General features: G+C 40.8%; 1 protein-coding gene across 1 annotated transcript in view; it reads right to left on the bottom strand.

Moving 5' to 3' along the window:
- AGPAT5 (1-acylglycerol-3-phosphate O-acyltransferase 5) overlaps nt 1–16,508 on the bottom strand; it is a 57,928-nt gene extending 41,420 nt beyond the window's left edge. Inside the window, exon 1 of the mRNA XM_074895743.1 lies at nt 16,027–16,508. Within this exon, the coding sequence (XP_074751844.1) occupies nt 16,027–16,245 (219 nt within the window). The 5' untranslated portion in view covers nt 16,246–16,508. The remainder of the gene's footprint in view (nt 1–16,026) is intronic.
- Nucleotides 16,509–17,303: the final 795 nt, after the last annotated feature.

Below are 17,303 nucleotides of genomic sequence, written 5' to 3'. Positions count from 1 at the left end.
AGATACTTGTTATCATTCAATCTAAAACGGTAAATTTACCTGGGTTAGATCAAGAACAAAATTTCAGTCATTTGCCATGATTTTAACCATCGTGAATGAATAAAAAAGCATGACGTTGACGGGTGTCTTTAAATTGATCTTCAGCTTCCAGACAGCAGGTTTTGTTGTTTTTTTTTTTCTCTGCTATGTTAAAGACACTCTTTTAACCTTGTAGTTTCCCACCCCTGAAAGGTAATTGTCTACCAGTGAAATAAACTTCTGAGAGCATGACTACAAAGTAAGATGCTGAAGCAGTAATCCAAGTCACCTTTAAAAATATATTCAATTACTTTTATTTCGAATATAAAACGAAAAATGCATTAAACCATTTCAATTCTGAATTGAAGAATCCATGCAGCCGTTTAATTATCTTTAATATATATTGTCATTATCTAATGAAGCTTAGTTTTCCCAACTAGTACATTCTAGGTAGTATTCCCCCCCTTGTTCTGCCAATACCAATGGCTGCACTCCTTGTTTCTAGAAGTCAGCCATATTAAACATACACCCTTCTTCAAAGTGACTCCACTAAAAACCAAAGTGCTATTTGGAAGGTTTACCCACTTATCACCGCTTCCCTCATCTGGACCATCTGGGAATTTTATCAGGAAGATCTAACTAATATTCAGATCTTGATTAGTATAATTTAATATGCTGAGTCTTGTACCGATCCTTACAGTCTCTATAAGTGTCTCTGGAAATCTACCCATCTCTGTTAACCTGGGATGCTGGATGGGTAATGCCTTGCATTGTAATGCTAGGCAAAAAACCCACATAAAACTGTATGTTTTACATTCATGATGTTCCTTCTTCTCTGAAAATACAACTGCACTGTTGATCGAAGTTTGTTTTCAAGGCAAGAAACCAAATATTGGCAAACCGAGATGTTCAGCAAATATGTGAACAAGAGATCATGCAGCGTACAGTAAAGAGCACGTTACTCTTTTTTTTAAAAAAAGGCATGCACAATAAATTTTAACTGAATGTTACTTGTAACAAGTCAGTTGACAAGTATATTCTGAACAGTATCCAAGAAATTCAAACAAGATTTTGCTGTAGGAGTAGTTTTCTCATTACAGTTCCAGGAGAATTTATAACTTGACTGCTGACACTCTAAGGACCACACACTATTTAGTGCAAGGTAGCGGTCAGAGGGTCTTATCTTACAGTTCAGGTGCAAAAATTCCACTGAAATTAAAAATTATCTTCCTGCTATCACTTACGGAGTTAAAGCTTCATTTTTCAAGCATACAGTTTCCCATACATACTAGGTCCATAAATACATTTATTTTTAATTTCAAGTTAAGACTCCACTACGCAGTTTCTGGCAAAGACTACTTTAGAGAAGGGGAAAGGCCCAATAAAGCAAATCACTAAACCAGAAAGTCCCGAATGCTACCTGTGTTGTTTTTTTTTTAAATGTAAGAAAGAACAAAACAAAACCTGCCCTCAACACTGTAAGAGCTGTCCCACACAACAAACAGAGTTTGAAATATACAATTTATAAATTCAATTTGTAAAAGTTTCCACTTTAATATACAAAGACAAAATCTCAGTGTAATCACACTCACAATTCAAAGCATGCACTTGTGACTATTGCGTAAGTAAAAACAAACATAAAGGATCATTCCCTTAAAAAAACATGTACAGTTGCATCTGCCAAATATAACAGTTTATCTGTATTCTTTTTAATTTCAATAAGATTGGATCTAGTTCACTTTTTAATCCCAGAGGAACACCCACTCATTGTTACTGTAAACAATTTCCATGTACAACACTGTATCTTACCAGAAGTTACATGTGTTTACATGTAATGAACCAAAATGTTTTACTCATGATAAAACACACAGCCATACTGTTGTACAGAACTAAACAAAAAAAATTAAAATTATCTTTTCCTATTTATAATTAGTTCTCATTAAACACATTAAAAAATATTGATATTTTATTTCAAAGCAAAGGAAGGAGTGAGAAAACCTGGAAACTCTGTTTTGTTTGTTCAGATGGTTGAGCCTGAGAGCTTTAAATGCAGCATCATTCGCCTCAGCACTGCCCATTTCAGTAATCTCGAGAAAATGCTCATGCAGTTCATGAAACAACAGCAAAGAGCTATTCATTCGGGTACTAGACACTTACAGCTAGAAACTGAGCACTACAAATTTACAACTGTCATTACAATCAGGTAAGAATGGCAACTTCCAACCTGCATTCTCACGAGGGTTCTTCAAATTTCACAGGAGACACCTACTCTATGGTCACCCACAGAGCTCTCCTCTTGCTTCATTGTTGTGTTTCTGAAAATTTTCTTAGACCTTACAAACAGAGGGCTAACAGTTAAGAGCTTTGAAACATAAAGGAACATTGTCCTTTTCACTTTGAGATGCTGTCTGTAGAATTCACCTGCTTGTTGATAAGCAGGGGAAGAGTCCCCTCAGGGCAAGCCTTCAATTTCTGATAATCTGATGCTTTTAGTTGAACCAGAGCACCTAATGTATACTACAGCTGCAGAAGGAAATGATACAGTACTCTTCTTCATGGACTCCAGAGGACCTCTGACTCCCTGCTGGTTTTTGTAGCTAACTTGCAGAATTCCCTGCTGCAGAGACCATGTATAATGCTGGTGCCTTCTCAGTCTGCCAGTGCAGAAGAGATCTGGGGACCACTGTGAAGGCAAGCATTTGAATGATTTACCCAGGACAGCAATGCAGAAACAAGTGTCCACAGTGACAGGTTGCCTGCATGCCCCTCCTGAAGCAACCCAAAGAGATGAGAGTAGCTAAGAGACACCTAGTCCTCCTCAGAACAACCGTGCCATTCCTAAAGTCTGCAGGGCACCAGTGTGGGTCATGCTTGGGAGGCAATTTTCAGTTCCAGAAGCTAACATGCCTAGTGTTTCAGGTATCTTATGCACTGCTCTCCAAACACCACAGTATACATATGTCAAATGTATGTATCAGCTTGAAAGACTGAGAAGATAAATGCCCTGTCTGCCACAACGAAGCAAGCGAGGAACCTATTAACTTGCATAGGTGCTGCTTTATTTAAAAAAAAAAAAAAAAAAAAAAAAAAAAGGCACAACGAAGTCAAGCAAAGAAACCAAGTTAAAAGGCAGAGCAACACAGTAAGCCAAAGCAAGCAGAGATTTGAGGGAAAATATTTAAAATGCAGATTTACAGTCTAACATTGCAAACATTTCTTGGATACAGAACATTAAAGTGTGTGCTTTTAGCCATGTTTTGGTTGCTTCACAGCCCAGTTCACAGTAACAGGTAATACAGTCACTGTTAATATGGGTCCTTCACATCTGTTTACATAGCAGTGCTGTCAAACTCAATTCAGTGAGGTCTCAAATAAAGGAAAATGGATGCTATGACATTCCTTTCTGTGAGAAGCCTGGTACCCAGCTTGTCTGGATGCCATACACCAAGCTGTTCACACGCTCAGCAGGCACAAGACACAACTCAAGAGCGTTACGGCCAGAGGAAGCTCTGTTCCACTAACATTAGGTTAAAACAAGCTCTCCTGATGGGAGAATTTACTAATTCATGACAGGCTGATCTAGGCATGCAAATGGAGCTCCTAGGTGATCTGGTGACACCAGTTTCAGCTTCCCTAGCAGCCTCTGCCTCTTTCAGTGCAATATACTCAATTAGGACTGTGTTAATGTGGTAGGTCACGTAAACCAGTCCTGCACAGCAGCCGTGTCTGAGTAACTCATAATTAGCATAGGTTTTCACTGCAACAAGGTGGACACTCCCTGTTTAGAGTCTTATTTCTTGCTTATGAAATCTGTACATACCAAAGAAAATTAAATAGATCATTTCATCAGATCTAGCTACATCAGTTCAGTAAACAGGGCCACAACAAAAATAACTCAAGAGGTAAAAGTAATCACTCTATCAGAACCTGCCTGCAGGTCAAGTGGTGGCCACATCAAACTGCCAGCAAAGAGATCACCTTAATATGATAATTGGATGTGTCTCATAATGGGAGCAGTTGAGGAGCTGATCTGGCACTTCTGCTTCAGTGGCAGTAAAACAACACAGCTGCTTACTGGTGGTAAAAACTCAGGCCTTATCTCATGTCCTATCACATGTCCATCCTCCTTCCTTCTTTATTCAAAGAAACTAGGTGTAAACTGCAGAATGATGCTCCCTTCTTTGCTCTTCAACAAAACTGATGTGCACTGGGGGGACTTTGCAGAGGTGGTGGAGCATTCTGATCAGGAAAAACAAGCTTCAAGCACAGGCAATAGCAGCTGGAAAGGAGGCTAAAAGCATTAGGATAATAACAGAACATTGCTTCCCTCTCCTAGAGGATGAGAGGAGAAACAGAACATTCAAGACATCAACACTTCACTTAAAAGCAACCTTACAAACTTCATATACTCAGCTGTGCTACCCTCACAACAGGCACTTCTCTCCATTTTGCTATTTTTTCCTGACTACTTTTATAACTGGGACTGAATGCTCTTTGGGACAAGAGCATCTTTGTTACTTGGGCATGACTACAATGATGACTGCTTATTAAAATAAATAGTATCCTAGGATGTATTTCTCATCTGTTTGTTAAAAAGTCTAGATATAATTTTGTGGTGAAAGGGTGGAGCTTGCATCAAGAAACCACCAAAAGCAACTACCAGATATGGCTTCTGAAGTCAACACATAATCCAGTGCAATCTGACTTACGCAGCACTGCTGCAGGCATCTTATGGGAAGTTGTTTAAATTCTCTCAGTCTAAAAACCTGTCTGATGACACAAGCAGTCCTTTGAGCTTCTACGGAAAGTACCTCAGATCACAGAACCTATTTATCCTGTTTGACAAGAAGCAGGCTCAAGACAGGATACAAATGGGGAACTTGTACTTGGTGCTGACAAATTTCTCAGGTTTTCAGATGTTCTACTATAAGAATTTCAAATGTTTATTTTCCTTCACAGAAGACAGTGAAGCACTTTTATTCACATTTAACAGATACGGGTTTCATTTGCCTACAGCATAAGAAATACGAACAGGACAGAAGGAACATGGACTTTCACATTTTAGTTTTTAGTTGCTTTTTCTTTAGATCTAAAAAAAATTTTTTTTTCTAAAAATAGGTCACACAGTTTTTAGGTAATGGTGATATTATTGCTACACCTCATAACCTGCTTAGTTAAAGAGACTACCTGCTCAATACATGTAATTGTACAAGTCTGAAGTCTGCTGCTCAAGCTCAGCATCAAACCATAAAAATCACAATGCAATCCATTTTATTGAAGCAGAGAGTTCACTCAAATATTCTGCAGCTATGTATTTTAATGAGGGTCAGTGAAGAGAAAACCATTGCCATGAGAATGAACTCTGGGGCATATTGAAAAGATTCCTATATGTTTGTTTTTTTTTTTTTTTTTAAATAAATCATTCATTTGATTGAGCAAGAATGCAGAGAACTTCCAAAAATAGTTACTGCCATTTTATTTTTTGCAAGAATATTATACTAGCAACCTATATGAATTATGCAGGACTGAATCACACCATCTGATGTTAAATATGAAGTCTGTACATTTATGCTTTCATACTAGCTTTCAGACTTATGGTCTAAATTGACAAACTTACAAACATGAGTGGTTATGCTTCATTCAGTGGCACTAGCTACATGTATAGAAGTCATCTAGTTCTGATGCTGACTGTAAAAGCTTTACAGTTTCTCAGCTGAACTAAAGATAATTGACCCCTGAATTAAGGGAAAGCTCCTGGAAGAATCAGAATTAAAATCTTAAAGGGAAATGCATGTACATTATGAGCTAATGAAAACAATATATTAATAACAAAATTTATTATAATATCGGTGTCATTAAAAATACAGCTTTAGAATATTTTATTCTGTGCACATTTGACTACCTGTATTTTAGCATAAAAGAGACTTTCAAATATTTAGGCTATAAGAAATAAGTTGTCTAATTTTCTAGAGCTTTATAGTGAATTATGTATTTTTCACTGCAGGCAGTCTGAAGAAAAATCTTGATAGTTTCACTGACATCAGCTTATTGAAAGAAATCAAATAAAGAGCAATAACTACGACACTTATTTTAATGCAAAAGCTGAAAGTGTTTCATATGGAGAAAAGTTAACTAAAAAGTATATACTCAAAACATCTAGTTACAGCAGCAGGCTCAGTGATGCAAAAATTCCCTGTTACTCTGAACACTCTCAACAGTTACTGTAACGCTAAAAAACCGACACAAAACCTCCACAATCCTGTAAAATGAATGACAGTTGTCAACAGATGAGCAATATCATGTGTTTTAACGGACTAGTTTTGTTTCCAATGCCTATTACCCCTGCAATTTTCACAGATGCTGTAGAGCACTGAGATGTGAAGGACTTAATCCTCCAGCAGCATTACATACCTTTCCTTACAGTCCTCCCCAAAGCCTCAGATGGTGATTTAGAGTAGAACATTACAAATCAATTTATTCACACCAGTCTAACATTACCTAGAAAGTGATGGGTAGTTTAGAAACTTCTATTTCAGAGAGTGATTCATGTGATGATTATTGTTTAGAGAAAGGGCAAGGGACAGACCCCATTTCTGGGAAATATCGATAATAATTGGAATATCCAATCTGAGCAAAAGGCTCATTTCAGAGAAAATAAGTTTCCACAATACCAAGTATATGGGGAAATTTCAGTTAGTTTACACTTAAACAGTCCCAGACGAGGTTCGAGGTTTAACAAAACCACTCCAGTGGTTATCCATGTCACATCAAACAAAAGCAGGAGCTCTTGGCTTATAGGATAGCTCAGAGCTGCAGAAGGGGATTCACAGAATCTTGATACTGAGCCTGCCAGCTCTGACTTGCCAGAATCTAGCCCACTGAAAGCAGAACCAGATCTTAAATCCTATCCCACCCTAACACGCTGCTCACTGCTGTTAGAAGGTACATCTATGGAGTGGAGATTTCTCTCTTCTGAAAACCAACTGCTAAATAATCTTTTTCAAAGAAGTGGTGGGGATATGTGTATGTAGAGAGAACTGAACTGATGCATCCTGTCAGCTGAGTCTGTGCTCTAAGTTAAAGAGAGGTATCATGATTTATTCGCTTTTGGGTTTTGTTTAAGTAGGGAGAAAAAAAAAAAAAAAAGGAGGTAAATTTTTTTGAGGTCCACAGTCCTGTCAGCATACATTAAATACCATTTGGCAGTACTCTGTAGATTCAGGAGCTTTGCTTCTGAATGCTGGTAATGGTTATACATGGGTTGGGAACTCTGCTTTAAGCACACATAACTACTTCATTCCTACTTGGACTCCATAGCTATCTGACAAACCTTAAAAAAAAGGCATCTTGTATAATTTAACTATTTCAGTCTTGGTGACAGAAAAAAGTGGGACTTACCATGAATGTAATTTTAAGATTTTGTCATCTAAATTTTAAATAAACCCTATTTTCAGTGTCTAAATAGATTACTGGATCTTTCTTTTGACAACAGTGCAGTTCTATGGCATGGACCATGGAGTAGCCCACAATTACAATCAGTGACCGCTCGGGAAAGTCAAAATTCGAGCATCAAATATAACTTTTCAATGCGTTAAGCACTGAATTTTTTATTATAAACCACTAGTCATTACATTTTTTTTTAACAAGTACCACACATATTTCAAATATATGTAACACATGTGAAAGGAGATTATTTATAAACCGAGATTTTGACAGGAGGGTTTTTCTGAACATCTGATATCTTGGTATTATACAAAACCTGAACATGCTTTCCAGCACGAGAGTGGAAGGAAGTATTCCACTTGTTTCATTAGGAAAGAAATAGTCTCGCTTATATAAGCCTTTGGCACCTCTGAAGATTTCTTCCCGCAGATTTTTGTAATTTCCTTAAAAGAAAGGAAAAAGTGACCCACATTCAATGTAGCTATTGTTTACTTTATTACTCTTCTGTAGTGGAAAATACATAATGTCCATGTCCCATCCATCTCCCCCAAAATAGCAGCTATGGTCCCTTGGCACATTCTGGAAATGTTCTCCTTTGTGCACCCCACACCAGTCAGAAGCAGGAAACCTTGTGGCAGTTTGCAGTATTCCTCTGGCTAGAGCTCTTTATAATAGAAACATTGCTTTTAAATGCCAAGGACTCAAGGAGGAGCTGATTGTATCTTTATTTGTAATACTCATACAAGCGTTTATATCAAGTACAGACAGAACTGGTGTGAAGTTATCAGTGAGTTGACACGCATGGGAAAAGGGATGATTAGAACCCTCTACGTCCTCTGCTTGTGACTGTGGAATAAGGTTTTTGAAAGCTGCTCCGCACATAATTTTCAATATTCAGAATTTAAGCACTACGGACTTTCAAGGTGAGGCAAAGGTATCATTACACAGCAAAAGAGAACACACAGAGAGGTTGAGCTAGCTGCAACTAACCAGGCTCCAGACCTCAACGCAGTAAACCTGAATCAGCCTCAAAAAATAGCCAGTGTTAAAATCACTCTACTATCTGCACACCACCACAGGGTGTAAATGAGACAGTTCACCTACAGCTTGCTGGGAACCGTGTGCTATGTTTGCTTACACAAAAAGAAACATGCGTGCCCTCAGGTTCCCAAGTAGCATTAGAAAATGGGATAGATAACTCTTCAAGTCAGTCCCTAAGTTCCAGAGGAAAAATTATTGCAACTACCACAATACAGTTCAAAGTCATCCAAAACAATTATTTTTCTTCACATCTAGTTATGTGGTCAAATACAGACTTGACCAAATAATGGATAGCTATTTTCACATCTAAAAATCAAACTAGCATACACTCTATGATTTCCTAGCCCCACACTGAGGAACTACTTATAACAGGGAAGATGGAAGTAATATGTGACAGAAATGAAATGAACAAAAGAGGAAAATAATTTGCCTGGGTTTTTTTCCCCAAATCTCTTCATAGCATAAATTCAAACCGACAGAACAAAGATTAAAGAATATTTTTCCCCTGAGAAGATACATTTCCTCATAATTTTAATGTCAAAATCCCTGACATTTCAGCCTACACTAACACAACTAAAACTGAGAAAAAAGGATACCCGGTAAACCTGAGGTAAATAGTTTGAAATTATTGGAGTCAAATGTTTAACTATGAATAGAATCTTCTCTTGGCAAGAACAGTGTCTGACAGTAGAATATCAGGAGAAAAAACTTCTCAATTAACAATCATCCTTACCTAAAGTATCTTGACATGTTATGTAAGCAGAAAGAAGGGGCATAGAAGCACACTGTAAAACTCCATGGCCCAGTATCTACCAAAACGCAGTTAAATGCCAGAAAAGAAGAAAAAGTAGAATTTAAAATGTGATCTATACCATTTTTATTTTCAAATGTAACAAATTATGCAAAATCAGGACAGCTTATTTTAAAATCAAACCATAAGATCGTAAAACTTACTGACCAAATACTTCAGAATTTTTAAGTGCATTCAAACCTGCCCTTTGACTCCTTAGCTTTTCCTACCTGACAAATACTTGATTTTTTAGTATTTTCACAAATATAGATAACTTTAAAATGTAAACATACATATTAGTTTTAAATTGCAGACTGCATTAGATAAGGCTGATATAAAATTCAGATTCAGTTGTGACTTGCTAATTCGAAAACATGTGACAGGGAACTCTCCACACAAAGTTTCTAATTTATGAACCCAAACGGCAGTTTCGGTTCACACAGCTGATACGTGATTTCTAAAAATGCTAACAGACCTCAGTTTTAATTTATTTTATTTTTCATATATTGGGCAGAAGGTGCAGGATGATCAGGACCAGCACTGAACATGGAATCTCTGCATACATTCTTTCCATATTGCCCCAGAGCCAAATCTGCAGCACACCAGAACTCCAGCCAATATCCCAACAAATCAAGTCATGAAGGACTTCATTTCCACCTTCAGAACATTAGCCAAAGGCAGACAGAACAAAAATGAAGATATATGCAAATATATCTTTTGCAATATCTACAAATGAAAGATCACAAAGCTTACATACCTAATGTATCTATTTTTGCTGCCTCACACCACAGTTGAGTGTAGGAGTCTAAAATTAGGCATCCGTATTAATTGGGAAGCCACATCCCTCAGGCTTAGCAGGCATCACTTAATTTCTGCTACAGTAACACACAGGACTTTGTTGTATACTATAAAAGACATATACACCTGCAGACAGCTGTGCACTGAAATCTCTAATGAGATGAGCCAGGATAAACCGTCTTCACGGAGCCAGTATCACAGCTTCTGTGATATCACAAAATCACAAAGTATCACAAAACTTCACTGAGCTTCTTTCAAAAATTTACCACACAGAAGTGATTCACTTTACTACGTTCTCCAGTTTCTTGTCAATTTTTGCACTGCACCAATGCCCCAATTTCTATCACTCCCCCAAGACCTTTATCTCTAGTCTTTATCCCTAGACTTTAGGGGACTCCCTTTAGACTAGGGGAGCGCAATCCCATGGAGGCTGTTCAGCTCCCACCTGAGGTTGGAGGCTTGCCCTGCCTGCAGCTCTGCGCCTTCCCACACAGCTCCCATACCATCCCAGCACTCCTCTTTCACTCCTGAGCTGCCAGAATGGGAGGAATGCTCAGGGAACTCAAGCACAGGTTCATAAAACTAGGCTCATGCCAAAATGCACTTGCCAGCACTTTCTTTCCAAACACAACTGGACACGGGTGAAGAGTGGCATCTCCTTTAGACCTTCCAGTTATGACATTTGCCCAGGAAATGGGTCCTCATCTCAAGAGGAGTCAGATCCTGCCACTCAGATCTACCAAGAGAAAGCAGTTAGAAGATGAACCTTTACCCTGCGTTGATGAAGTCTGGTTATAATGCCCCTCTCACTGTGGAGAGGGAAGACCCAGGTTCCTAAGAGATGACAACCCACCTCACCAACAGCAACCAGAGGCTCCTCCCTGACGTGAGTACGTTGCAACTTGGCCATTAGACTTGCGCTGCCTCTTTTGCTTCCCACCTCCACCTTCAGCCCTCACAAACTACCTGCTGGATGCCTGAACAGATTCAAAAGGGAAAGTGGGGAGTAAGTAAAGACAACCTCGCTTGGGAAGGCTGCTGTCCTGGCAATAGAGATGGGCACAGACCTCGTAACCTTTCCTTCCAGTGAAAATTGGCCAATAGCTAGAAGACTAAGCATCCATCCCAATCTCTGACACTGAGCTCTCCTCAAATTTCCTAGGAAGCCATGGCATAAAACACAGCCTAGGCTCTACTCTACTGGACAACATTGTCAAGAGTTCAGCAGCACAGTGTCTCCACAAAGTTTTAATTTGCTCTAATCCAAAGTAGTTTTCAACCTTGTTGAGACATGGCAAGTACAAGCTACAATACCAATCCAGAAAGCACATTGCATTACTTAACAGGGATCTCTTGTCTTTTATAATAATTGTTAGAAATACTACAGCTCTGCTAAATAACACTGAGGTAGCATCTGATTCTTACAGCCCTTCTAGAGTCCTGTAATAACAATGAAAACCAGAATTTCATAATGCCTATAATGAAAGCACCACTTCCAAAAACTCCTATTCAGCAGGAAGTGGGGGTAGGGAAGACAGCTGACAAGCACAGAACAAAATCCATGCACGTTAATTCAGTCATGGATTTCATTCAATCGTCAAAACCTTTCAGATGGAAAACTATCCTTTAGGAAGCAATCTGAGTGATGATTTCTTTATTATTTCTTCACCATCACTCAATACAAAATACCAAACACAATTACAACAAAAAGTTGAAGAACATTTAGTCCTCATCTGATCTGAAACATGTGCACAAACACAATAGGCATTAATTTCATCACCCTGACTGCAACTGGGATAAAACGCTAAGGGTCACAGAGAGATGACAGCATTCATCATACTGAATTACTAGTCCTTTCAGCCCTTCAAACGTCCTAATCACAGGCATATTTGCAGTCATTTTGGTTTTCACATTCTATGGCAAGATGCAACTCTTACTGTCTGTATGAAATGTGAGAGACCAGACTTCACTAGTACAGTAAAGACAAAAGCAGTAACACAACCACAGTTCACAGGCTACTTGCTGATTTAGAAACTTGGGGCCAAGTCAGCTATTAGGACAAGCAAATGCAAGTTCTCCCAAAGTGCCTGAATTGCACCTGTTTGTGTCATTGACTGCTTTGGCTCATCACCGATAAAATTAACATCCTTTACTCTTGAAGACTTTCTACTCACTTTACACAGAGTTCAAGCATCTCATATATATTCTCCTAGAAGAGGGTACTGTAGCACTTCTGCAGCTTTCAGCAGGTCAGGTGGGGAGCAACACAACTGCATTTGCATCAAAAGCAACATAAGGCCAAAGCAGGACCATTCCCTCTATACTACTTTCCAACAGAGGACATTTACAAATTTTCATTACTGTGAGTTCATAATCCTGGAGATTGTTGAAGAGCATTGTCACAATGCCACATACAGATTAATTGTATATATTTATAGCTCCTTAATAAAATTTATGGATATCTGCTAAACTGCAATTGAACTGACAAATTTACACAGCATAATAGGATTTCACTTGATAGGCATAATGGCTTTGTCCAGTTTACCTCATTTGCAGTATTGCTATGTTCTGGGTTGCTTCTTGTACTATAAATACTTGTTCTTTGATTTTCCACAGCCAACTCTTGCATGATAGTCAGCAAACTGGCCATTTTTGGCAATACGTTAACAGAATTCTGTATCACTGGAAAACCTAAACTGACTCCATCTTAGCTGAAGTTCTCTTAGGCTTTGTAAAACAAATAATTTTGGTGGAGAAAACCCAGATCTGACCCAAAATTTACAAAGGGAAAGTATTTGCCATATGAGAAAGTAAAAAACTTTTACAGTTACTTCATGAGCCACTCTCTAGAACATAAAAACTCAGCAAGGGTTCACAGCAATTATAGCTCTGTAACTATTTTTGATCTCAAATCAAATACTTAAAAGGGAATTAGTCTTTCAAGATTTTCTGTCATGCAGATTATCACCTTATTTAGATATGTTTCACAACTGAAAAGAATTTGCTACATAGATAAAATGCCCTCCTAGCATGAACTACAGATTTTGTTTTAATAAACTTGGCTAAAAACATCCAAGGAGAACAAAAAAAGAAGAAAAAAATACATTTGTGCATACAGTCATGAGGGGGAGGTTTAGATACACGATGGACTAACAGCAGATGATACACAGAAACATCACTTCCTGACAGATAAATACAAAATAAATATCAAGATACACTAGCGTTTCATTCAGTCAAAAAATAATCTAAGTTTATGAACCAAAGCAACTTTACTCTGTGAAAGCCCCAATCACATTGCTGGCAGTTTCAGTAAAAATATTAAGATCAGACACCTCAAATATTCCCAACTGTCTTAGAGTGTTATCGTACTGAAAAACTACAAATACGCTATGCGTAATAAACAAAGGATGTTAAATAGCACACAACATTAAAGACTTTATATAGGGTAAAAAGGTGACAACACTAAGAAGTCACTTAAATCACTTAAGGCTTTGATTCAGTAAGTCACTTAAGCATCTGCATAATCCTAATGACTACGCAACAAATTCCAGTATTCTGGTGGATGAGGTTTTTGGCCTCTCATTTATCCAGTTACAAAAAAATATCCCAACACGCTTTGATCAACTGAAAGACCTGAAAGAGATGCTGAATTCTTCCCTCCCATGGCTATTACGATGCCTTAATGCTGGCAAAGCCCTACAGCCACCTTTATGAAACCACCCAAGTTACTATGCTTGCATTGTTTTTTGGGAATAAGTGATTAAGTTCAATCTTCTGCATCTAATTACATGCCTTAAAACATCCAATAGCTCTCAAGTTACCATCCCAATCTCAAACACTGAGGCACACGTTTAACTTTCCACTGTGAGTTTCAAGTTAAATGGTCTCAGTGTTTGCAAGAGTAGGTCTGAAAAGACACCCTGTTTCTCCTCCTTAAACAAATGGGGGTTATCTTCCACTGAAACGATACATAAATTCTAAGGATTCTACTTCTTACCTTTCAACATAGCTATATTTTCCCAGTTTTTATTTACCTTTCAGTCAGTTACTATTTTACTTATGATATATGCCACAGTGGTTTTGCGGGCTCTCTTGTTTCTGTTATCTTTTATTTCAGCTCTGTATGCATCATCTCCTATTAAGATCATCTATTACTTACTGTGACAAGGCACCTCTATTTTAATATTGTCCTAAGTGATCCCTTGTACTGTCCCCCACCATTTTTGTGTGTGTGTGTGTTGAAGTTTTATCAATGCAACAAAACATAAGTCAACAGATGACAGCTGCCTTTGTTTCTTTTGGTTAGCATTTTTGATAAAAAGAGGTTTTTTTAATAAAAGTTCTTATCAAAATTTCAAAGTGGTTGCTACTCTGTGCACACACTATTTGTAGGAAATTTGAGTAATTTTTCTATTACAACTGACATCTTAATTTCTGTCTCTCATTCTTAGAATGGGTTGAATTAAACTACTATACTGCTACTTTCAGCTGATAATGACCAAGGTGTGTTACTACACACAAGATATCTGCATTAAAAACGCTACATAAAAAAGAAGGCGGATGATAAAACAGTAAGTACGTAATCCGTGAACTATTGATCCCTCTTCATTTTTTTTTTTTTTTTTAAAGTTATGTAAATTGCTAGTTAACTAATTTGGGCAAGATGTAAGGGTGAAGTCACACGAGTTACAAGGTGAATCAAAAACTAATTATCACTAAGAGATCTCACTTCCATTTTGTACCTGTTCTATTTACTCTGATACCAAACTGCAATTCTTCTCTCTTTAGCTGGCTTTGGGGGTTTCCTTAAGTTGGTATGAAGTGAGGCCTACAACTGCAGCTCAACAGTGGAAATTAGGGGAGACCTAGCCTGATTTTGAAAGATGCTTTATAAGGGTGGTCAAATGCTTTAGTTGTAAATAAGGACTTATTTGTACCTGCTCTGTCACCTGCCAATTAACATGTAAGCACTTGTTACTCTCTACTCCCGAACACCTACAGCTGACACTACCTTCAAATACATTTCCTTATATTCAGACAAGTTCGTAAGTGAGGTTTTGGGCACAGTAAGCACCTGTCACACACAGAATTCTTTTTACATGTAGAATTAAAAGTCTCCTTATTTACTTTTCAAGTTACAGACAAACAGATGACCCTTCAGAAATTTAACGCTTCCTGAAGTAAGTATTATTTGAACACGAATACCCTTCTGGTCATGCAAGAGAGGCCTCCGATTCCAACTTATTAACCTGAAACCTTGGACTTCAGTTTCTGATACACTGAATAATCACAATCCATGGCTGACCCAAAATTTAAGGGCCAAAGAGTTACAGGGGGTAAACTGCACGAAAACTGAGAAGCTCTAGTAATTTAGAAGTGAAGTGTTCTATTTATTAAAAACTTGTGCGTGTATTAAGGACAATTATAGTTGATTATAGTTCTCTTATCTGCTGCCAATTTAATACTACAGATGTGCAACACAGGCCACAGGGTTCAAGTGTGCAAGGGAGGCTGCCATTCAAGGGCTGACAGAGCACGGCCGGTGTCGCATCCCTTCCGTTTTCCCGACCTGCAAAATGAACACAACACCAACACTCCGTGAAAAGCATCACCAGCGGAGCAGCGCGGCTGCGAAACACGGCTGTCCTCTGCGGCCCGGGGCCGGGGAAGGGCACAGCCCGCACCTGCCGCCGCTCCCTCCCCGCGGACCTCACATGGCGGCCGGCGGGCCCGGCGCGGTGAGCTGCGCCCCGCCTGCCGGAGCGGCCCGGGGAGAGGCAGCGGGGGGGCAGGCGCCGGCCGGGAGGCGAGCCCGAAGCCGCGGGCCCGTGGCCGACATCACCGACGGCCGCTCCCCGGCGGCTGCCGGCTCCCGCGGCCGGGGGACGGCAGGCCGGCGGACGGCAGGCCGGCGGCCCCCTCCCCTCCCCGCTCACCTGCACGCCCGTGTAGTTCTCGAAGAAGAAGAGCACCATGCTCTGGTAGATGGTGTAGAGGCGGTCGTCCACCTCGCGGTAGAAGCGGGCGGGCAGCACGGCGGAGAGCAGGCGCCAGGCGCCCCAGGCCAGCACGTAGGTGGGCGCCGTGCCCATCATGACGGCGGCGGGCAGGACGTAGCGCATGGAGTAGGTGTGCAGCACCAGCGACAGCAGCATCTTCCCGCTGCCCCCCGGCCTCACCGGGACACCCACATGGGCAGCGCGCTCACACACAGCGCGGCAGCCCCGCCGACCGCATCGCCCGCCGCGCCGGGCAGACCCGCCAGGCGGGCGGGGAAGCAGCAGCGGCGGCCGCCACCGGCAAGCAGGAAGGGGGGGTGGGCAGAGACAGGCAGGCACGGGAGCGGTCACCGGCTCACGGCTCCCCCCGCGCCACCTCCGCCACCATCTTGCCCGGCCGGAGGCGGAGCCGCACCGGCAGGAAGGCGGCCCCTCGGCGGCCGCGGGGGACTTCCGGGACGGGCGGGCGGCGCCCTGGCTCCGCCTCGGCCGCGACCTGGGGTCCGCTGCCCGCCGCCGCTGCTCCGGCCCCGGCCAGCCCGGCCTGCGGCGGGGGCCGCCACGAGCAGGCCCCGCGCTGTGTCCCCATCCCCCGCCCTCGCCGCTCGGGCCCGGTGCCCAGCTACGGCGGCCCTGCGGCCGGGGGGTGCCCGGCTGCTCCCCGCCGTGTGGCAGAGCTGCTCGGCACATGCGAAACGAGTCACGCGCTTATAATTGCTTAGTTATCATTAGTATTCATTTTAACCCGGCACAGCTTAGAAGAAAATTGACTCACCCCCCACCTTTCTGCCATGAGTCCGAAGTGGAGCACCAAGAGAACTCCTCACCTTTGCCCGCTACAACGGCAGTGACGGTCAGGGCTTTGTACGCCTCGGGAGCTCACCGCCACCGTTTGCATTCTGACTCCCCCAGGGTCCCACGCTGCCCCACATCTCTGACCCCCAGTAAGCTGGTGACAGCAGCAGCCAGGTGTACCAGCTACTTTTGAAGAAAATGCAAGAAGTCTTCTAGAAAACAGTGTAATAACCTTCCCAGATGGAGTTTCTTATTGAACTCTAGCCCATAGTGAAGTGTTTATTCATTGTTCTTTTAAAAAACAAGTTTTATCGTGAAGATTCTGAAGATCTCATAATTTTAAATGAAATGGATGCTCATTACCTTCTGCTAAGATGTGTTTCCTTCACCAGGCTTTAAATGGGACAAGCTTTGTCCTT

The sequence above is a fragment of the Athene noctua genome, chromosome 1 (assembly GCF_965140245.1).
Source record: "Athene noctua chromosome 1, bAthNoc1.hap1.1, whole genome shotgun sequence".
NCBI lineage: Eukaryota > Metazoa > Chordata > Aves > Strigiformes > Strigidae > Athene > Athene noctua.
The sequence above is the reverse complement of the archived record's forward strand: the minus strand, read 5'-3'. Positions and strand labels throughout refer to the sequence as shown.